General features: G+C 36.4%; 1 protein-coding gene across 2 annotated transcripts in view; it reads left to right on the top strand.

The window, feature by feature from the left end:
• Positions 1–205: 205 nt before the first annotated feature.
• Positions 206–25,227, top strand: part of LOC139714706 (uncharacterized) — a 100,180-nt gene continuing 75,158 nt past the window's right edge. For both annotated transcript variants that reach the window (XM_071626378.1, XM_071626379.1), the window contains exons 1-6: positions 206–282; positions 14,856–15,149; positions 15,685–16,032; positions 16,484–16,609; positions 17,004–17,078; positions 23,222–24,903. In XM_071626378.1, coding sequence (XP_071482479.1) covers positions 213–282; positions 14,856–15,149; positions 15,685–16,032; positions 16,484–16,609; positions 17,004–17,078; positions 23,222–24,903 — 2,595 coding nt within the window. In that variant the 5' untranslated portion in view covers positions 206–212. The remainder of the gene's footprint in view (positions 283–14,855; positions 15,150–15,684; positions 16,033–16,483; positions 16,610–17,003; positions 17,079–23,221; positions 24,904–25,227) is intronic.

Genomic DNA, 25,227 nt, shown 5'->3' with positions numbered 1-25,227 from the left:
GCATTCTTTGTACACAATGGAATGACGCTTGTCTCGAATATATAGGGAGGCTGCATTGGAAAGTGTTCGACTATCGCGCCTTCTCGAAAGCTGTGGTGACTCAAATCATGAGAGAGGCTTGAACATTACATCAAAACATATACGTTAACGATCAGAACGCATATTCATCTCATTTTATGTGAAATGTGTTTAGTCTTCGACTACGTACAGTCATGGATAGAAGACACGGCCCCGTTGTCCTTCTATTAATATTGACCGTGCTGAGTGGTCATAATGCAGAAGGTAAGTTTAATAATGCTGTTGCTGCTGTTATTTCCGCGTTCAGATAAGATATACAAAATGTAAAAAAATATATATAATTATTATATAGACCTACGGTATGGAAAAAAAAAAAACTGTCTCTGATTGCGCGCCTGGTGAGCCATATTTCCAAAATGCGTCTGTTCTCCCACAGGGTAGTCTATAAGTTAAAAATTGTCCAAAACATATCACTGAAAGATGGATAAAAGCAGTGATGGATAACAAGGTGCAATTTAAGCCAATGAGACTATCAAAATAATATTATCGTATTGATTGTAAATGTCAGGTTGAGCAAAAAAAAAAAAAAAAGATAATTTCTGGATATAGCAATATCAATGTAAAACAAAATACCTTGGCATGGAATACTAACTATGAATGCATCGTACTGGTGACCACCGATAAGAAGAAACAAATCACAGTAGCCTAGAACCTAACACTAACAGGCAAAAAAACTGGATCTCCTTAATCTGTAATAAAAAACAAAACTTGAATTATTGGAATTAAAAAAAAAACACTGGCAGGAGGAATCGGATAGACCTGTTTCATAATAAAACAAGATGAAAAAAAAAGAAGAATCACTAAAGTCACCAGAAAAACTGTTCTTTTTTCGGTCGACATGCGTGTCGAAAGTCCTTTAACTGTGCATATTATATTGTAGATGCCTTTCATGGCTTCAATCTGTTTAACTCATGACAGAGACTTACGTCAATACGTTTGATTTTCCACACGGTGGTATTGACGGCATCGTATACAGTGAAACGCTTCTTCATCCATGCAACTACCATGGAATGCATACAAACTATAAAAGTAAAATGTATTATGCATTCGGAAAACAGCAAGGCTTTAACTGCGTGTGGCGTGGACACTGATCTCTACGAAAAGTATATCTGGAGACCAGTGTGAGCACGGGGAATCCCACGTGAACTTTGAACTATGAGTGGCTTAGAACTTGGCTGTACGTGGATTCATTATGGACGAAAGAGGGCTCCTTGCAAATGTCGTTGTGAGCCATTGCCCGTTTTGTCACATAAAGGGCTCACACAGGTATTTCCCCATCAATACGTGTGTTTAAATTAAAAAAAAAAATCTGTAAAATAGCTGGGAGGAATCAGGTCTTTCATCTTCTCTAATCTGTGAAAGTGAGATATGCCGTTCAATCCATTAAATTTCCAAGGGGTGTTCTGGTCAAACTCTGTCCAGGGGTTTGCTAAGCCAGACTATGCGTTTGTTTGTTTTTTTTTACTTAAAAAATAAAATAAATAAATAAACACATAGATTACACATTTTTTGTACATACATGCGTACAATTAATAGTCCCTTCAAATTTCATGAGAAAAGCCTTCATCTTCCATCCAAAATGCTGTCAGTAGATAATTTCATCTGATTTTTCAGTTATTTTTTTTTCACTTAATGTTACTCTGATTGTTAGTATCTTTGGTACGATTTTGTGATGCGGTTTTGGATATTTCATTATAATATTTACAGGTGTGAGTCCTTAGTGGTGGTCACATTTCTGTACAGATTTCTTTTTAATCATGTATTTTTGATGATATCTTCCCGTTTGTTATCATATGAGAAATTGCACATTGAAGGATGGAAAAACTTCTAATAGGGACACTTTTGAGAATGATGCACATTGGGTTTAAAAAAAAAAGAAGTCCTGCAGTGTTGATATAGTTTTACAAAAGATGCCTATAATAGATACATGCAACTATCCTTGCATTTAAGGGGTATCATTATCACCTTATTGTCTACAAAAGAACAAAACGACTTTTAATTATCGAACAGATTAAAGGGGATGGCTAGTAACCGATCAGTGGGAATCAGTGGGAATGCTGAGGGATAATTGTTCCAATCCTTGTGGGATTCATTTAAGAGTACATTATATATATACTGTTATGTGCAAATTATTTGCTTCAGAATGGTCTCATATTCAAGTAATGTGCAGATTAATGCCCCGTCACTGACCAGGCACGCTAACCTGGAAACATTAAACTGCACATCACTTGAATATGAGACCATTCTGAAGCAAATAATTTTCACAAAACAATAGATATAATGTACTCTTAAATGAATCCCACAAAGACTGGAACAATCATCCTCCAGCATTCCCACTGATTCCCACTGATCAGTTACCAGCCATTCCCTTTAAATGTATGCATTTTGAACTATTTCAGTTGTATAGCCAAAACTAGAAGATACCCCAATCAGTCAAAGTTGTGGAAAAAAAATGACTACTTTATGATTCAGGAATTCAACTATTTTGAACTGAAATCTAGTACCACAAGAACTTTATTTAAAAAAAAAAAATGTAGAGAAGCAGAGTTGGGGGGGGGGGGGGTGGTGGATAGAAGGGGGGGGGGGGGGGGTTGACAAAATAGATCAACATTATACTGTACCTCTCCAGAGCTTATTATTGTGATGAATACTTTCCACTGACTTGTGTGCATTACATGAATACTTCATAGTACAGTGTACCAGGGTAAAAAAAAATAATAAAAAAAAAATAAATAAAATCCTGGAGAAAAGTGTTACTAACAAAAATCCGTACATAATCTAATAGAAGCAGATCCTATTTGTTTGTTTTTTTTTTGTTTTTTTGCTGAAGAGCGTTTTTTTTTTCTTAATCCCAATTGACGAGAGAAACAAACAAACAAAAAAAAAATCATTACAAATGTTAACGATGCCAACGGGAGTATTGATAGAGGGGTTAATCTATTTCCTTTTTTTACATAGTATATCCAAAACAAAATTATGTTATTTTTTTCATTTAATTTCCAATATTTTTCAAATATTTTCCAACAATGCGGACACAACCTTTGCGCATAAATAGTTGATTAAAAAAACCTACAATTCGAAAGTTTGAAAAATAGAACTGATACTTTGTAACTTGTGATTGATAGCGATTTGAAGCATTAACCCAGTTGTATGACTGTATGATCTATTTGTTGATTTCATTTTGGACTTATGATATCTCATATTGCTCCTCACGATTTTTTTTTTGTTTACAGATTATTTTATATTAATCATTTTTTACATATCACTGAAAGATGGATAAAAGCAGTGATGGATAACAAGGTGCAAAGCCAATGAGACTATCAAAATAACATTATCGTATTGATTGTAAATGTCAGGTTGAGCAAAAAAAAAAAAAAAAGAAGATAATTTCTGGATATAGCAATATCAATGTAAAACAAAATACCTTGGCATGGAATACTAACTATGAATGCATCGTACTGGTGACCACCGATAAGAAGAAACAAATCACAGTAGCCTAGAACCTAACACTAACAGGCAAAAAAACTGGATCTCCTTAATCTGTAATAAAAAACAAAACTTGAATTATTGGAATTAAAAAAACAAAACACTGGCAGGAGGAATCGGATAGACCTGTTTCATAATAAAACAAGATGGAAAAAAAAATGAAGAATCACTAAAGTCACCAGAAAAACTGTTCTTTTTTCGGTCGACATGCGTGTCGAAAGTCCTTTAACTGTGCATATTATATTGTATATGCCTTTGATGGCTTCAATCTGTTTAACTCATGACAGAGACTTACGTCAATACGTTTGATTTTCCACACGGTGGTATTGACGGCATCGTATACAGTGAAACGCTTCTTCATCCATGCAACTACCATGGAATGCATACAAACTATAAAAGTAAAATGTATTATGCATTCGGAAAACAGCAAGGCTTTAACTGCGTGTGGCGTGGACACTGATCTCTACGAAAAGTATATCTGGAGACCAGTAGTGTGAGCATGGGGAATCCCACGTGAACTTTGAACTATGAGTGGCTTAGAACTTGGCTGTACGTGGATTCATTATGGACGAAAGAGGGCTCCTTGCAAATGTCGTTGTGAGCCATTGCCCGTTTTGTCACATAAAGGGCTCACACAGGTATTTCCCCATCAATACGTGTGTTTAAATTAAAAAAAAAATCTGTAAAATAGCTGGGAGGAATCAGGTCTTTCATCTTCTCTAATCTGTAAAAGTGAGATATGCCGTTCAATCCATTAAATTTCCAAGGGGTGTTCTGGTCAAACTCTGTCCAGGGGTTTGCTAAGCCAGACTATGCGTTTGTTTGTTTTTTTTTACTTAAAAAAGAAAATAAATAAATAAACACATAGATTACATATTTTTTGTACATACATGCGTACAATTAATAGTCCCTTCAAATTTCATGAGAAAAGCCTTCATCTTCCATCCAAAATGCTGTCAGTAGATAATTTCATCTGATTTTTCAGTTAATTTTTTTTTTTCACTTAATGTTACTCTGATTGTTAGTATCTTTGGTACGATTTTGTGATGCGGTTTTGGATATTTCATTATAATATTTACAGGTGTGAGTCCTTAGTGGTGGTCACATTTCTGTACAGATTTCTTTTTAATCATGTATTTTTGATGATATCTTCCCGTTTGTTATCATATGAGAAATTGCACATTGAAGGATGGAAAAACTTCTAATAGGGACACTTTTGAGAATGATGCACATTGGGTTTAAAAAAAAGAAGTTCTGCAGTGTTGATATAGTTTTACAAAAGATGCCTATAATAGATACATGCAACTATCCTTGCATTTAAGGGGTATCATTATCACCTTATTGTCTACAAAAGAACAAAACGACTTTTAATTATCGAACAGATTAAAGGGGATGGCTAGTAACCGATCAGTGGGAATCAGTGGGAATGCTGAGGGATAATTGTTCCAATCCTTGTGGGATTCATTTAAGAGTACATTATATATATACTGTTATGTGCAAATTATTTGCTTCAGAATGGTCTCATATTCAAGTAATGTGCAGATTAATGCCCCGTCACTGACCAGGCACGCTAACCTGGAAACATTAAACTGCACATCACTTGAATATGAGACCATTCTGAAGCAAATAATTTTCACAAAACAATAGATATAATGTACTCTTAAATGAATCCCACAAAGACTGGAACAATCATCCTCCAGCATTCCCACTGATTCCCACTGATCAGTTACCAGCCATTCCCTTTAAATGTATGCATTTTGAACTATTTCAGTTGTATAGCCAAAACTAGAAGATACCCCAATCAGTCAAAGTTGTGGAAAAAAAATGACTACTTTATGATTCAGGAATTCAACTATTTTGAACTGAAATCTAGTACCACAAGAACTTTATTTAAAAAAAAAAAATGTAGAGAAGCAGAGTTGGGGGGGGGGGGGGTGGTGGATAGAAGGGGGGGGGGGGGTTGACAAAATAGATCAACATTATACTGTACCTCTCCAGAGCTTATTATTGTGATGAATACTTTCCACTGACTTGTGTGCATTACATGAATACTTCATAGTACAGTGTACCAGGGTAAAAAAAAATAATAAAAAAAAAATAAATAAAATCCTGGAGAAAAGTGTTACTAACAAAAATCCGTACATAATCTAATAGAAGCAGATCCTATTTGTTTGTTTTTTTTTGTTTTTTTGCTGAAGAGCGTTTTTTTTTTCTTAATCCCAATTGACGAGAGAAACAAACAAACAAAAAAAAAATCATTACAAATGTTAACGATGCCAACGGGAGTATTGATAGAGGGGTTAATCTATTTCCTTTTTTTACATAGTATATCCAAAACAAAATTATGTTATTTTTTTCATTTAATTTCCAATATTTTTCAAATATTTTCCAACAATGCGGACACAACCTTTGCGCATAAATAGTTGATTAAAAAAACCTACAATTCGAAAGTTTGAAAAATAGAACTGATACTTTGTAACTTGTGATTGATAGCGATTTGAAGCATTAACCCAGTTGTATGACTGTATGATCTATTTGTTGATTTCATTTTGGACTTATGATATCTCATATTGCTCCTCACGATTTTTTTTTTGTTTACAGATTATTTTATATTAATCATTTTTTACATATCACTGAAAGATGGATAAAAGCAGTGATGGATAACAAGGTGCAAAGCCAATGAGACTATCAAAATAACATTATCGTATTGATTGTAAATGTCAGGTTGAGCAAAAAAAAAAAAAAAAGAAGATAATTTCTGGATATAGCAATATCAATGTAAAACAAAATACCTTGGCATGGAATACTAACTATGAATGCATCGTACTGGTGACCACCGATAAGAAGAAACAAATCACAGTAGCCTAGAACCTAACACTAACAGGCAAAAAAACTGGATCTCCTTAATCTGTAATAAAAAACAAAACTTGAATTATTGGAATTAAAAAAACAAAACACTGGCAGGAGGAATCGGATAGACCTGTTTCATAATAAAACAAGATGGAAAAAAAAATGAAGAATCACTAAAGTCACCAGAAAAACTGTTCTTTTTTCGGTCGACATGCGTGTCGAAAGTCCTTTAACTGTGCATATTATATTGTATATGCCTTTGATGGCTTCAATCTGTTTAACTCATGACAGAGACTTACGTCAATACGTTTGATTTTCCACACGGTGGTATTGACGGCATCGTATACAGTGAAACGCTTCTTCATCCATGCAACTACCATGGAATGCATACAAACTATAAAAGTAAAATGTATTATGCATTCGGAAAACAGCAAGGCTTTAACTGCGTGTGGCGTGGACACTGATCTCTACGAAAAGTATATCTGGAGACCAGTAGTGTGAGCATGGGGAATCCCACGTGAACTTTGAACTATGAGTGGCTTAGAACTTGGCTGTACGTGGATTCATTATGGACGAAAGAGGGCTCCTTGCAAATGTCGTTGTGAGCCATTGCCCGTTTTGTCACATAAAGGGCTCACACAGGTATTTCCCCATCAATACGTGTGTTTAAATTAAAAAAAAAATCTGTAAAATAGCTGGGAGGAATCAGGTCTTTCATCTTCTCTAATCTGTAAAAGTGAGATATGCCGTTCAATCCATTAAATTTCCAAGGGGTGTTCTGGTCAAACTCTGTCCAGGGGTTTGCTAAGCCAGACTATGCGTTTGTTTGTTTTTTTTTTTACTTAAAAAAGAAAATAAATAAATAAACACATAGATCACATATTTTTTGTACATACATGCGTACAATTAATAGTCCCTTCAAATTTCATGAGAAAAGCCTTCATCTTCCATCCAAAATGCTGTCAGTAGATAATTTCATCTGATTTTTCAGTTAATTTTTTTTTTCACTTAATGTTACTCTGATTGTTAGTATCTTTGGTACGATTTTGTGATGCGGTTTTGGATATTTCATTATAATATTTACAGGTGTGAGTCCTTAGTGGTGGTCACATTTCTGTACAGATTTCTTTTTAATCATGTATTTTTGATGATATCTTCCCGTTTGTTATCATATGAGAAATTGCACATTGAAGGATGGAAAAACTTCTAATAGGGACACTTTTGAGAATGATGCACATTGGGTTTAAAAAAAAGAAGTCCTGCAGTGTTGATATAGTTTTACAAAAGATGCCTATAATAGATACATGCAACTATCCTTGCATTTAAGGGGTATCATTATCACCTTATTGTCTACAAAAGAACAAAACGACTTTTAATTATCGAACAGATTAAAGGGGATGGCTAGTAACCGATCAGTGGGAATCAGTGGGAATGCTGAGGGATAATTGTTCCAATCCTTGTGGGATTCATTTAAGAGTACATTATATATATACTGTTATGTGAAAATTATTTGCTTCAGAATGGTCTCATATTCAAGTAATGTGCAGATTTATGCCCCGTCACTGACCAGGATTCAGGATTCAGGAATTCAACTACTTTGAACTGAAATCTAGTACCACAAGAACTTTATTAAAAAAAAAAAATGTAGAGAAGCAGAGTTGGGGGGGGGGGGGGGTGGTGGATAGAAGGGGGGGGGGGGGTTGACAAAATAGATCAACATTATACTGTACCTCTCCAGAGCTTATTATTGTGATGAATACTTTCCACTGACTTGTGTGCATTACATGAATACTTCATAGTACAGTGTACCAGGGTAAAAAAAAAAAATAAAAAAAATAAATAAAATCCTGGAGAAAAGTGTTACTAACAAAAATCCGTACATAATCTAATAGAAGCAGATCCTATTTGAGTATAACAATTGAGGACCTAAAGTAATCATACATTGTATTGCAAGAAAGAAACAAAAGTGATCAAAGCGAAATACATGTATACCGTTGTTTTAAATGCGAAAAATGGAGGGACCCACTAAAAAGACAGAGCTTGTAGTATGTGGGTCCCTCTGGAGAAGAACATCAACGAAAAGATAAATTGAACCGTCGTATATACAAAAAGATAACAAAGTGGAAGAAGTCTGGAAGCCCACTAGAAATTAGATTAACAAAATTTAATAAATACATTTACATAGACGCGAACTAACATAAAACAGGACTAGACAGCAAGACAACTACTAAAGAAAAGGTTGTAAAGGACAAAACGGGATGGACAAGACTGACGAACTGAAGACGAAATAGCAGACAAGAACGCAAACAAGACAGAAACAGTAACAGAACAACAGAAACAACATAAACATAAACAGCGATCTTCGGCAGAAGCATGCCAAGAGAAACAGAAGATAATTGCTGGGGAAAGCGAAATTTTGACGCCTTGAAGAAAGACAAGAAAATAGAAAATAGAGGGATATATGAACCGAAGTAGCACACGGAGAGTCAGCTACTAGACTCTATAGGTAAGAAATGGCATAGATGACAACATTGCAAACATCCAGGGGAAAAAAATACCGTTAATTCTTCGAATAGGGGACAAAGTAAACAGGTTAGTATAAAAAAAAGGCCAAAAGGTTAATTCAGTATTGTAGAGTCATACGATTGCAATAAAAAAGACTTCAGTCTCCTCTTGAAAGAGTATATGGATGGAGCATCTTTTAAGTCATGATTCAAAGAATTCCAATAATTTGGGCCTACATAAATAAGTGTGTTTTTAGCAAAAATCGTTCTTAAAAGAGGTAAATGAAATTCACTAGATCGCCTAGTGGGATATTTATGAAATGATTGTTTTTTGAGGAACATAGAATCAAAAATAGATGGAAGCAAGTTATTACAATACTTGTACATAAATTGCCCTAAATTAAACAAAAACAAATCTGTCATTTTTAAGAGCTTGTTGGAGGCAAACAACATATTTGTATGAGAACATACAGAGGAATTACAGATAACACGAAGAGCTTTCTTTTTTAAAAGGAACACTTTGTCTAATAAATTCTGATGGGTGTTGCCCCAAACTAATATGAATATTTTATGAACAAGAAAATCAATATCATTATGGGCAAAAAATACATTTGTGTCATCTGCAAAATGAATAAAAGAGAGGCTGTCGGATACGCGACAAAAATCATTGATATAAATAATGAACAATAACGGCCCTAAAAGACTTCCCTGTGGGACGCCGCATTTGACTTCTCTGACAACTGAATCATAGTTTTTAATTGTTACAAATTGTTTTCTATCAACTAAATAACTCCTGAACCACTCCAAGGCCTTCCCACGTATTCCATAATGCGATAACTTATAAAGTAAAATATCATGATTGATAGTGTCGAAGGCCTTGGAGAAGTCCAAGAAAATACTAACTAAATGAGAATGGTTATCAATTGCATGAACTACTCTATCAACAAAATGCAAAAGAGCATGCGTTGTACTATGTTTCTCGCGAAAACCAAACTGATAATTCGTAATAACCTCATGTGCCTTCAAAAAATTAATCATTCTCTTATAAATGAGTTTTTCTAAGACCTTGGACAATGACGATAATAATGAAATTGGGCGATAATTGCTGATTTCAAACTTATCACCTGCCTTAAATATTGGGATTACTTTAGCTAATTTCATTTTATCGGGAAACACGCCGTTAAAAATTGACAAATGAAATATATGAGCAAGTGGATCAGCAACCGAGGAAATAACACCCTTAAGTACAAAATTATCTATCTCATCATAACCAGAACTACGTTTATTTTAAAAAAAAAGGAAACTATATCAATAATTTCAAATCTGTTAGTTGGTGTGAAAAATGTGGAATCAGAGTTACGCTGACCTAAAAATTCAGTAAAATGAGTCTCTGTTGCAGGAATGTTATGAGCATAATTTTCGCCTATTTTTGAAAAATAAGTATTAAAAATATTTGCAATATAAAGGGGATCATTAATTAATTCATCATTCACTTTAACTCTATCAATGTCACAGTTTTTACTCGGAACATTCATGGCCTGTTTTAAAACTTTCCAGGTATTTTTCATATCAAACTTATATCTCGATAATTGCTTAGAATAATATCTTTTCTTTTCAAAACGTAAAATCATTCTCAAAGTATTTTTGTATGATGTATATCTATTCTTCGATCGCTCAGATTTTTCCATTTTGTACTTATAATACAAACGATTTTTCCTATTAATTGAACGAAGAATTGATCTTGAAATCCAAGGTAACCTGGGTGTTTTTTTATACTCTGTTCTATTTCTTTGTTTTGGAATTACATCATCTAAATGATGATTGAAAATTTCCATAAAATTATGAAAAGATATATTAACGTCATCGCTGCCAAATACTCCTGACCAGTCAGCATTCTCGAGAGCCGCATCAAAACTTGCTAACTTTTCAGGTGAAACTCTACGTCTGAACAAAAAAGATGAAACAGGTTTAGTATTAGCTGGTGTTTTAGGTGTAAAACAAGTCATTATTGGAAAATGATCGGTCATATCTGAAAGAATTATAAAAGAATCGGGGAGGGGTAAAATATTACAAAACAAGTTGTCAATGAGGGTGGCAGAGCGATCTGTAACACGTGTGGGTTTAGGAATAAGCGGAAGAAAGGACGAAGACAGAAGTGTGTGGAGAAACTAACTAGAGATATTATCATGCTCAGACTTCAGCAAATCAATATTAAAATCGCCAGGTAAGAAGCAATCCTTATTTTGAAAAACGTGGGAACTAGCCAGATCTGAAAAATAATCTAAAAAATCATTAGAATTTGAATTAGGGGGTCTGTATATAACGCCTACCATAAGATTTCTACATCCTGGGATAAAAATTTCTATAAACAAAGATTCAACAATATTGTCCATTCTAGAGATATCTTCATGAATAATAGTATCATAGGAACGTGCTACATACAATGCAACCCCCCCTCCATTCTTATCAGACCTATTGTTAACAAATAAATTATAACCCTCGATTGCGAAATAATTTTCTGCATTGGAAGCTAACCATGTCTCACTTAATCCGATAACGGATAGCGACTGACTTGCATCAGATTCTAATAAGAATTTTAAATCATCAAAATGTTTATTCAAACTCCTTATATTTAAATGCAAAAAAGAATATGTATCCTCAGAAAAATTATGAATTATATTTTTGTATTGATTCACTGTAGTATAATTGCACAACTTATTTTGGGTGATATTATCATTACTAAAATCAAAAGGCAATTCATTTGCAGCAGTGTTCAGGCTATCGGTAACAAAATTATCGTAAGGGGTGGTTCGTATACTGGTTGACCCACTCACTGGGTCAGAGTCTAAGCCTGTGTCCCTAAACAATTAAAAAAAAAATCATCGTTCGATAAGGAATAAAATGGAGCATTCAAAAAATTAGCCATAATTACGAATACAAGACGAATCTTTTAAAGTCTGCGTCATCAACGAAACTAGGATGTAGTGAACGAGTGGACAATACAAGAAAATACCCAGTCGCCGTAATGTGGCAAGACACTGGAGTAAGTTACGAACATGGGTGACGTCATAATCATGATAAGCAGAAGATCGCTGAGGAGACGTAGAACGTGAAATGAGAAGGGGAAGAATAAGGTAAGTAAGAGCAGTGAGAAGAATCGACAGAAAAGGACATAGAACACACACAACACAATAACAAGAATAAATCCAGTGTCTCAGTGGGATTCCGAGAAGACATACATGCATTGGAAAGGATAAAGAGGATTGCGAGAGGCAATCCGATATGCTAGAGCGAAGAAGGTGGGATAACAAAGCCATGTTGTAGTGTGTTTGGGGGAGGGCTCCCGCCAGATACAGAAATACGATGGGGAACAGAATTACATTAGATGAAATAAAATTGTAATGAATAATAATCCTTCAATGATAACACGACAATTTAATAGCATAAGAGAATGTGTAAGGAGGTTTAAATACATCTTTCTTGAGTTTCGGATATAACATTTCGGAACGATTAATGAAAGAAAGAAAGAAAAAAAGAAAAAAAAATAATTACATTCCTATATAACATCCAAAAAACAAATGAGTTCAAGATTTTGGATTAAAGTATTGTACATGGTAATCAAGAATTGTACAATATAACAATGTAATCAATGAGGCGAAAACGTTTTATAATAATGGCCATCAGACAGAAAGGTAACAGAGATATGTACTGGACGGTATGCTGAGGATGCAAAGAGTATGCAGTATACCATGTGTGCAGGAAATCAGAGGGAACGCCAGTGCAAGCGAGGGAGGGCGGCATAGAGCCGGAAGCTAGCGTCCCTATCGTGTGACATCAACATTGTTGAGACTAAGTGTAAGCCAACATATAAGTAAAAGGGGAGAAGAACTATACAGTGTACATAAAATGCATTTTGAAATAGACAACATGTATACTATGAACATGGGAAGTAATATCCGCACAAAAAAAGGAAAAAAAATACAGGTATCAAACAGGATAGTGCAAAATTTAAGTAAAACATCAATTTCTTCTACGCAAATGGGCGAGACACATTTTGTCACTTGCCTTAATTTTTCCAAGTCGTTTCTAATTCCCCCCCCCCTCCATTGTCATGGTTATGTATTCAACTCATGCCTCTGAGACCTTGAATGTAATGTAGTTACTGGCCATTTGGACGCAAAAAAGGGGAAAATGAAATATCGTAAAAGTTACTTCATAAAAAGCTTGCAATTGTCTTTAAAACGTTTGTCATTGCATGCGAAGCATAAACAACTAGAAATGTCGCTAAGGCGACTGGTATGCCTCCGCCATAATGCATGATTCTCCTAATAGGTCTATAGTACTCGTGGACAATGTGTGATTACATTTTCACAAAATTTGCAAAATATCAAATAATGACAAGTTTGTCAGAAAAGTGTTGAATGTTCACCTTCCTTGACCTAGGTGCAATTGGATAAATAGGAGAGCATGTATTTGGGGATTTAAGGACTTTTAACTTGACTTTGACCCATTCATAAGTTTATGCATGGAGTAATTTTCAAGGTATAGAGAAAGAGTGCAATTTCTGTATTGAAAAGTACATTGTTACCATTTTCATCTGGCCTTTGACACTACAATTCATAGGATAATCACTGTCAGGCAGAACATGCATAAGTATGTAGAAAGTTTCAAGATAACTGGAGCCACTTCCGAGATATGGAGGAAAAAGTTAGTTCAGCACTTTCACTTGATCTTTGATCTTTTGACCTTTGAGGCCAAAAAAAAAGAAGAAAAGAAAAAGTTTCCAGAGAATCTCTATCAGGTTATACATGCATACACCAAGTGTAACCAAAAAAAAAAAAAAATCCTGGTGGCATTGCATAAATGAGGAAAATAGTAAAATTTTGAAGTGTTGCCCTTGACCTTTGACCCCTGACCTTTGAACCCATGAACCCTAAATTCTCTAGATAATCACTGCCAGTCAGTAAATGTATGTATACTATGTTCCATGAAGATACCTTGAACAATTTCCAAGTTACGGAGAAAAAAGTGAAGTTTTCATATTCTACTTGACCTTTTGACCTTTGACCTTTGACCTCATGACCCCAAACCTTTACCAGAGAATCTCATTTGGGTAATACATGTATACACTAAGTTTCAAGAAAATATCTTCAGACATTGCACAGATATGATGGAAATAGTGAAATTTTACGTATTTGACCTTGACCTTTTGTCCTTTGACCTCGAGCATATGTGCCCAAAAGGCACAACTTCACCCCCTAATACACATACATGCAAAGTTTCATTACGATACCTCAAAAGGTTTTTTTAGTTACGCTGTCCGCAACATTCATTACAGACGGACAGACGGACGGACGGACGGAAGGACGGACGGACGGATGGACGGACGGACAACCCGAAAACATAATGCCTCCGGCACCACTACGTGGCAGAGGCATAAAAAACTATATAAAAGGCTAGATTACTTAAGAGATTTGTAAAAAAAAAAACAATATTTGAAAGGCATGCCTGCACGGCAGTCTCACAACAATGCGGACACAAGCTTTGCGCAAAAATAGTAAAAAACAAACAAACATACAATTCGAAAGCTTGAAAAATACAACTAATACAGTGTAACTTGTGATTTATAGTGATAAGAAGCATCAACCCAGTAATGTTGTATGATTATATAATCTATTTGTTTATTAACTATGGACTTACGATTATCTCGTATTGCTTTTCACATTCTTTTTTGTTTTTACTTTTTGTATAATTTGTATTAATCTAAAGCATGTTTGTATTGTTTACTAAATTTCAGTATGTTTTTATCCGAAACGAACATAAAGAAAAACAGCCTTGACTGAATCTTATTGCCGAGCTTATATAAATGAACGAAAGAAAACGGAACGAATCTTGTAATATACACGCATTAAGACACTCGAGAATTTCTATCTTAAGCGTTTGTGGTAGGTACTGCCCCCACTGTTCGGGGATGGAAAGGGGAAGACATTCGACTACGATGTGACATTCAGGAGGATCCTCTCATTGTGTATTGGAACGATGAGCTGAGGGAGCCCGTAGCTACATTCAACGATGGGACATATGAAAGCAGGAAGGAACGTTTCAACATGGAAAATGATTTCAGCCTCGTCATCACCGACCTGCGGGTGGCAGATGAAGGTCTTTACTATTGCGAAGTGGCACTAGGAGATCAGCAGACGTCCAAGAATACCACCATCGTGACGATTAGCTGTAAGTCGCATTGGGACAAAAATATACTGAGAAGCATGGTTTAAGACTTTGAGCAAATGTTCGTATATTACTTTGACAGACTTACACATGAGTTTTGTGTAACAGGCTTCAACGATACGCGGAAGTTACGCACAATTTTGGGGCTTACCTAACTTTAGTCACTCTAGGGCGTATTACGTCGTAAAACACTTTTATTTCATTCTTTGAGGAGAAATGCTGTACATTTATATCCAACTTTAACATAATTATTTCAGTGTGTTTTCTTTGTTCAAATGGCAATAAACCTTGATAAATTGACGTTCTGCTATATTCTTGTAGGAATGAATAATGCAAAAATCAAATAAAAATCAAATTTAAACACAAAAAAATCAGATATCACGGTAGATAATGAAAAAAAAAATGAAACTCTCTCCACAAAAAGGATGGAGGTCCGCTAAAAATATTTCAATTCTTTGCTGAGCGAAAAAACAATAATTTGAAATTGAATACGAAATTCGCGTAATTTTGAAATTGATTTTCCTATATATTTTCCCAGCGATGGCATCAGGACATACGATTGAGGAATGTGCTGATAGAAGTCAATCTCGTCAAAACCGGTGTACATATCAATCTCCCTCCAACACCCCTTCTTTAAATCTTACGTGTGTGGTGAATGGATTCAAACCTAACGTGTCCATGCTGTGGACCGAGGAGTCGGGTAAGAGACTGAATTCCGTGGTTTCACAACAGAACACACTTTCTGACGGCACATACGAGAGGTTCGAGACAATCACTGTATCAGCCAAACATGGGACAGAGCAAACCTTCATGTGCGTGGCTACCGGTGACTCGCTGAATGGAACGTCGACCAGAGAAATCACCATTCTGCCTATACATGTATCAGGTTCCGTGAAACTTTCAAACTTCTTTGTTTCTGAATTACATTAGGTAAACACGTTCTGAAACCTAAACAAATGTTCTGATTTTTAATATCTTTGTCACGGTAAAATCTGATACGACATTTTGGATAATCTAACATTATCACACACGATTATCATGTCTACTAATGAAAAACAAAGTTTTATAACTTATAACAAGTGAAGACAGAAAAAAGCAAAACAGAAAAAAAACACCAACTAACAACTTTTCTCAGGGTGTCCTCTGAATTATGATTTTGTCACACTATGAGTAATGTAATATGTGTAATCAATTCTTTTTTTTTTCTTTTGGTACTGGGGCAAAGCATAGAACAGAATGTCAACCTTTTAATATTGACCCGTTTATTTATTGCCTTCTACATCCGGTCATGAATGAAAACGTGCATCATCTTTGTTTATATTTGTATTAAATTTCAGGAAAACGCGCTCATTTGGCTCTCATCATTGGACTCGCCATTGGCCTGCCTGCTGTCCTTATCATCGTATTTCTCCTTGTTGGAAAGTATCTTCAAAACAAACACCCGGACTACTTACCAAGAAAAGGTGTAGATCTTTGATACTTCTTGTTTGAACGTGTTTTCATCCTTGTGTGCATGTGTGTGTGTGTGTGTGTGTGTGTGTGCGGGGGGAACTATAGGAAGCCACTGGTTACAATATTTAATTGAATAACAGTCAATTTTCATCAACATTTAACCCATTAAAAGGTGCTAGGGAGTCGGAAGTTGTGCTGATAAACCAGTTCTTCATTATAGTTGTCTGACGTATTCAGCATAGGCTTGTAATTAAACAAAATGCCCGTAGTGGAAGATGTAAAGACAGAATTCTAGGATAAACATAAAATTATAGATAAGTGCTTATCAGGCAGCATGTATATAATATGTATATATCTAACACTAATATCAGTGATGTTGTTACCATTGTTCATGATATGTTTCAGGATGTGGCTGGAATCCGTGCTGGCGAAGACCAAATAAACCAGAGCGATTTGATGAGGAAGACGAATCAATGCTGAGTAAGAAAATAGTCCTTATTGTATCCGTTCATCAATTCATCAATTATTTGTTTCACATAATAAATGTGGTTAAAAACATTAAAAGAAAAATTATGTGTCATCTCATGAAACGACGTAGAGTATAGTGCCTTGGAAGTCCATGAACCGTATTTTTTTATCCTCAAACCGAGGGACTTTATGTATATGACTCGATAATTCAGACGCATGCATAATTCAATACAAGCATAAAACAATTACAGTCATAATTGATAGTTCAATTAACATAAAACCAAAATTCTGAGTGTAACTGATTTTATTACTCGATTACTCGAATACTTCTTCTTTTTTTTTTAGATATCATTGCAATATAACATAAACTCATATTTTAATCCTTTTACAACAAATGATGCAGTGAAACGCTGGTTTCTGTGTTCTTCCATGAGATAAATGTTATGAATTGCATATTCCATGAAATTCATTGTTGCGTTGATGAAGAAATAATCCTTCTCACAAATTTCATTCCCGGTTACTATGATTTTCTCATTTATGATATTTTTTCTTGAACATTAAAAGATAAGGTCACTAATCCTTGCCGAGATGTTTCTTATTCTCCGACGGTATAGCAAATAATGCATTAAGGATTAGTTGTCATTGCAGCATTTGCACTGTGTATTTATAGTTATATTTCCATTTCAGTCGATTATCCTTAAAAGGTACAATATGTGACCGTGCACCTCAAAGCGAACATAAAGTCGCACACACTGATTTTGCGTGAGGAGTGAAAATAAGTGAAATGGGTCAACCTAGCCGAACTTGACTTTTTCATATTTTCTGAAAGAGCGGGTCTTCTTTACATTATGCTAAATTTTAGTATCATAAAACGGGCAGAAAAGTGTGTGTATTTTTAGCAGTTTATCGCTAACATTTTGGGTAGAATAGTGTGATTAGGTGTGTGTTGCGACACGGATTGTCGCCCCTACACGGATTGCCGCCTCCTGCTCGGGGCGACAATCCGTGACGGGCGCTGGCGGCACGGATTGTCGCCCCCTACACGGATTGTCGCCTGGCGACAATCCGTGACGCTTGTGCAGTTCCCAGTTTTTGACCTCGAAGGCGACAATCCGTGTTGGCAAAAAAAAATTGTTGCGACACGGGATTGTCGCCCCGTCACAGATTGTCGCCCCGGGCTCGGGGTGGTTCCTCCGGTGTTAAGCTTTGGTGGGATGGGTATGACTGGTAAGTTATGCGCATGTGTGTGTGTGTTGGGGGGGGGGGGTGGGTGGGTGTGCGTGTGTGCGTGTGTGTGTGTGTGTGTGTATTGTGAGCTGCATGATATGTGATGTGTATGATTTGTTGTGTGTGTGTGTGTCTGTGTGTGTGTGTGTGTAAATGTGTGTATGTGTGTGTGTTTGGAGTATAATAATACAATAATCATGTAGAAACTGTGCATGTGTGGTGGTCATAGTGGTAGTGGTTTGTTTGTCTGTGTGTATACGTGTGCCTGTATGCTTACGTGTGTATGTGGCATATAGCGGCGCTACTGTGGCAATACAAACGCCTTCAGAGTGCATGAGCACGTGTTTAAGAAATTCACACCAGCGTTGATCTAAAAATAGTATGGGTGTCTGAACCAATATCGGCGGTGAGGCAGGCTAGGCGATAGTCTGGCTTCCAGACCCTCTGCCCATACTATTTCGCTATCCATGATATTGACGCCCTCAACGTCGAAAACTAGTATAGTTTAAGTTGATTTTCGCAAAGGCGGCGACTTCGTCGCGGGGCGGCGACTTCGTCGCCGCGGAGTCCAGTTGGCAAAGGGTCTGGAACCAGACTAGCTAGGCGAGAGAGAGAGACCGAGAGAAAATACGTACGAGGGATCAGGTACCCTCCCCAAATGTTATTTGTCCTTGTTCATTTTTCACTGCAGTCATTTTCCTCCATCAGTCTTATAAACTAGAACGTCCATACCACTATTCTTTGTCCCAGAATAGGTTTGGCATGCTTTATGCACGAGCGAATAATTTCCACACGCCGTAAAAAAATTGTCAATCGTTAGTTGATTTTAGCACAAACGAACTGCCATTGCACACCGCTAATACATACGTAATACAAACAAACACCAACAAACATTCAAACAAATCCTCATAATGCAAATAAACCAACTCAACATTTTTTTCCTTGATATTCATTGATTTCATTCTTATCATTCATAAATCGACTCATTCTGGGTGTAACATGAAAAAAAAAGTTACAAATGTCAATTCGAAACAGAAACAAATCAATTTGTCAATTTATACCACAAATAATCTCACTTCAACATAGATAACACGATTATAGACCAACCCTACTAACAATTTCTTCACGAGAAATGTTTGACATGTAGGGCCCTACCAAACGTATATTCCTTGAATACATTGGTTTGGATCATGTAACACCTTCTTACTTACAAGGGCATATACATAAAAAAAAAACACAAATACATTACACGAATCTAGAATGAAATCAGTCATAAAAAACCCGACCACCCCTCCCCTCCCCATCCGAAACAAATCTAGGGCCTACATCTATCCTAAATATTAAATCCTACCAACATCTGTCATACCATTTATAACTATCCTTCTTCAAATCCCATCCCCAACCCACCAACCCCTGATTAAACAAAACCTAAATCATCCCACACCCACATTCACCAACCCAAATACATACACACACGCACACACACACACACACACACACACACACGAAGGTCCCGTTATTCCGAAGTTTCGTTTTTTTCCGAGGCTTCATTTTAATATCCAAAACACACAATTCCCTATACCTAGAGGTTCGTTGATCCAAAAATGAAATTCGGAATAACGAACCTTCGGAATAATGAGCCTTCGGACGAATGAGCCTTCAGAGTAACAAACTTTTGCAATAACGAAATGTAACCCCCTTCTCACATACCGACGCACACCCGAACCGATACCACATTCCTTCCTGATGAAACGATTTCCCAATGTTGATAAATAAGACATAATGAACCGTATGCAGAAAAGCAGCATCTGCCCGCACGCAATGTCCACTCCGAATTCATATTATACAAATCTGCCGAACAAACTCATCAAATTCAAAGCTGCTGATAAAATCAATATCAACGTTTATGCCAGCAACAGCTTACTAGGTATCCCTCCCCACGCGCAGCTAAAAAACACATACGCAAAAAACTGACATAATAAACACATTCTTCCATCACAAACAAACACACACACACACACACACACACATACACACACACGCACAAACGGACACTAAATTATCATGTGCACGCGCACATAGACACTTCCTTGAAACCTCACCATGACTTTTTACATGGCATGTTTGCATGGATGTAGCCATGTAAGTTATGTGTTAGTATTTCAATGATTATGTCCAGAACGATATTACCCAGCAAAATGTGCTTCGAGGGCGGGCGACAATCCGTGCCGCCAGCCCCCTACACGGATTGTCGCCAGGCGACAATCCGTGTAGGGGGCGACAATCCGTGCCGCCAACGCCCGTCACGGATTGTCGCCCCGAGCAGGAGGCGACAATCCGTGTAGGGGCGACAATCCGTGTCGCAACAGGTGTGTCTTTAGAATCCCTTTTTCATTTCTGAAAAACCTTGTCCACACTCTTCAATTTCAACTCTAATAACTTTTGAAAGGATATGGCTACTGCTTTGAAAGTTGGCGTTAATTATGGACAGAATGTGTTGATGAGGCATACTCAATTTTAGTGTAATCTGATAATCCCTTCATTGTTGTTACTTTGGTGATTTACTTCCTGTTTTTGTCCCATTCATTTTATGTCAAAATGCATGGGGAAAAAAGTTGCACTTTAGGCCATAGGAAGCATATTGTATACATTTCCTATGTAAGTTATCAAAATGATCTTTTTAAATTGTGTAATTCTCAGGAATTTCTTCAGGTACAATGTGCTTCCCTATTAAACAGATGTTATGCATACTTTTTGAACAATAGGCCTTCTCAACATGAAAATATTGGTAAAAGCCATGTGATTTGTAATTCCAATTTAGGTTGATCACATTAATGTGCCTGTGGGCATTTTGCATCATGCCCTCAAGTTGTAGATCAGTTTGCTGAGGGAAATGGCATCGAACGTATAGAGTGGCCTGCAAGATCCCCTGACTGTAATCCAGTAGAGAATCTTTGGGATATCATTAAGTGGAAAGCGAGCAAGAAGTTGAAAGATGACACTTCACTGCAAGAATTTCAGCGCATCTTGCAGAGAGCATGGGCCAACATTGAGCAGCGCCAAGTACAAACTTTAGTTAACAGTATGAGGAGGAGATGACGGCTGGTCATTGCGGGTGGTGGACATATCAATTATCAAATACTTCACTATATGCTCATGAAAAGAACGAGATAGAGAAATATGCAATAACCCATGCTTAAATGTTCTAGAATCATGAGTGATTGTTTGATTATTTTGGTAAAAGTCATTGCAAATCACTAAAGTGCAACTTTTGTTTCCATGCATTTTGACATAAAATGCATTTTTTCACACCAATAATGATATCTGGTGTCAATGATTTGCCACTCATGTTCATTTCATTTCATTTCACACGTGCATGTTCACATGCATGTTGTTTTTTTTTTAATTTTCATTTCCTATCAAACACAGGTAATACACTTTGACATGATTACATATATTGGAACATAATAATACATATTGGTTCTTAAAAGAACTTCATGGAAATGGAAATTGAGGGGCTGCTAAAAAGTGAACTTGCAGATTGGAGTCCCCTCACTTACGTTACATTACTACAATACATAAATTGTAATTATATGACTTTATAACACAATACAACGATACATGTACCGTACAAGCTAATCATTGAAAGTATACAGTTTTCATTCAATCGAATCGGATGGTTACATGAAGTATACGCTTTCACATGTATACACATACACATAGACATAGACATACACATAGACATAGACATAGACATAGACATACACATACACATGCACACAAGCACACACACGTACCCACATACACATACGCACACACACGCACGTACACACACATGTATGCATCCACATACATTGTGCACACACAGAAGAGAGTAGGGAAAGAGAGGGAGGGAGGGGGAGAGGGGGAGTAGAGAGAGCGAAGGGCAGGTCAACATTCTCGATGCAGGGTGAAGAAAAAAGAACAACAATTCCAAACAGTCAAACTAATCATTTCAAACTAATGGAATCTTTTATATTTTTCTCAAGGGAATTCCAAAATTTTGGGCCACTGTAGATAAACGTGGATTTTGTAAATAGATTTCGGGTGAGGGGCAAATGATATTCATCTGTTTGACGAGTGGGGTATTTATGAATATTTTTATTCTTATTAAACATATTTTCAAAAACTAAAGGAAGTGAATTATTAGACAAACTGTACATAAATTGACCAAGGTAATAATAATACAAATCCCTTACTTTCAAAACCTTATTCTCCACAAATAATCCGTCAGTATGGGAATGTTTGGAGGTATTACATATTACTCGAAGTGCTTTTTTTTAAACAAAAATAATCTATCCAAATAAGTTGAATGTGTATTTCCCCATACTACAATTCCATACGTTTAATAAGGTAAAATTAACGTTGAATATAACATTAGCAACTTTTTGACAGAAAAACAAAACTTTACTTTATCAATTACACCTATGTTACTGGAAATAGTGCGGCCTACAATCTATATGCTGTTTCCAAGAAAGCTTACTGTCTACAGTTACACCAAGAAATCTAACAGAATAGACCTGTTTTATCACTTCATTTTCAAAATTATATCATGTGGCAATTTATCAAGGGTATTACTAAACAACGTCACATTTGTTTTCTGCAAATTAAGCGATAATCTATTTGCTCTTAGCCATTGCATTATCTTGTTCAATTCTATATTCATGACATCAACTAATGTATGAGGATTTGAATGAGAAAAGAAAAGATTAGAATCATCTGCAAATAATATAAAAGAAAGAACATTTGAAGATATTGGAAAATCATTGATGTAGATAATAAGATGTAACGGCCCTAGAATACTTCCTTGTGGAACTCCACAATCAACTGAGCGCAAAGAAGATTTTTCATTGTTTATACAAACAAATTGTTTTCTGTCTTTCAAATAGCTTCACCCTTAGGAACATCATCGCTTACTAATGAACAGGTACTGCGGTGCAAAGAAGAGCTAAAGGCGTATTACCGTATGTCACGACGGAAGGTCACTGTGGATCCACTCAACTTTATGGAACGTGTTGAGTTGGATGAAATCTATACCAATTTAAGTATAATAGACAGAACTAGCAAAGGTATCACTAAGACACCAATAACTTACTGTGATCTTTTGACCAACCATGAAAATGGACATATTTCAAAGCGCCTTCTGATCCAGGGTGAAGGGGGTGTCGGAAAAACAACACTTTGTGCTAAAATTGCCTGGGACTGGTGCCAGGGACGGATTTTCCAGGATCTGGACATGGTGATTCTAATTCCTCTTCGAGATGTCACTAACAAAGGAAGTATTGGTGGTATTGTGAAAACCTATCTCTCCGATTCAAATCCAGCAAAATCGTACCAGATCGATGACTATATTTTAAGAAATCCAAAAAGAATAGTCATTATTTTTGATGGATTTGACGAGTATAACGGAAAATTACGTGGAGAAGACAGCAGTGAGGTCATTCACATTCTAAGAATGGAGCAATATAAGTCATGCAAAGTAATTGTGACCACGCGACCATGGAGAACTGACGAGTTTGTGATGGAAAAGGAACTTGCTGACGCTTACACGTTTCTTCACGTAGAAGGATTTAACACGGAGAATTTATCAGCTTACATTAAGAGGTACTTTAAGATACGAGGGAAGATTAATCGTGCAGAAAGTTTGATAAGTTTCATGGAAGAAAATGAAGTCATCCGGTCGAACATGGCCCCATTTCCTATCTACTGTGCAATGCTTTGCCTTATGTGGAACGATTGCAGTGAAGAGAAACAAGAGAAAATGCGCGAATTGAAAACTTTCTCGAAAATCTTTGGAGAAATGATCTCTTTCTTAAAAGAACACTTCGCATCAAAAACTTGTGGAAATCTTCAGAATCAGAATGTTGTTGAGCTATTGAAGAAAGCTCATAGGGCAATTCAAGACATAAGTGAGATTGCACTTAACGGTTTATTGGACAGGAATCTTTCATTCCCTGAAGAACAATTCAGAGATTGTCATGATGCCATGGAAACATGCTGCAGCGTGGGTGTTTTGACTACAGAAACAGATGTCATCACAAGGGAGCGTCGGCGGGATGTCAACATTTCATCCTTTGTTGCATCAACGGTTTCGTTTCCTCACAAGTTGTTCCAAGAATACATTGCAGCGTTGTATATTGAAAATCTATTTGCCAATGATCGGCCCAAGTACGACAAGGTGAAAAGTGAATGTCTTAGTCGACGTCAGGAGTTCCGCTACCTACTCTACTTCACCTCAGCTTTAGGGAATGAACTCGGTCTTGATATCATCCAAGGCTTGATAGACTCTGATCGAAATAACTCTGGTGATCGTCGATACCGTGATTTCTGCGTTGACGTTGCGTTTGAATGTCATACTGAAGAAGCCGCCAGAGCAGTGGGAAAACAATGGACAGAGTACACACTCTCATCAAATGTGCCAGGATATGAACATACAAACTCTATGTTTGAATATCATACCGAGGAGGGCGCTAGAGCAGTGGGAGAACGACGGAAAAAGTACGAACTGTCATCATATTCGCCAGAACATACAAATTCAGGAGTCGCTTTTATGGTGCGCTTTAACCAAGTGGTGAGTGATTAAGCTAGGATTTCGATTTGAACAGTGCTGAAATACTAGTACATAATGACAACGCATTTCTGAGCGTGACTATGCGTCTTTGTGTGTGTGTGTGTGTGTGTGTGTGTGTGTGTGTGTGTGGGTGCGCGCCCGTGTGTAATTAAATACAAACCCATCAACTTATTACTTGCTATTATGGGTGTAAGATCTGAAGTCCTAAAACGCATAACTGTGAACAAAAATTGAACATAATGTCATTGCTGTAAACATATGACATGATGTTTTCTCTCACAATGAGGTTGCAACAAACTTCGCTACATAAATTAAAATATATAC

Source organism: Diadema antillarum, unplaced genomic scaffold (genome assembly GCF_040938485.1).
Source record: "Diadema antillarum isolate AM-2024a unplaced genomic scaffold, OU_Dant_1.0 seq00002391_RagTag, whole genome shotgun sequence".
Lineage (NCBI taxonomy): Eukaryota > Metazoa > Echinodermata > Echinoidea > Diadematoida > Diadematidae > Diadema > Diadema antillarum.
Note: the sequence above shows the minus strand (reverse complement) of the source record. Positions and strands in the feature narration are given on the sequence as shown.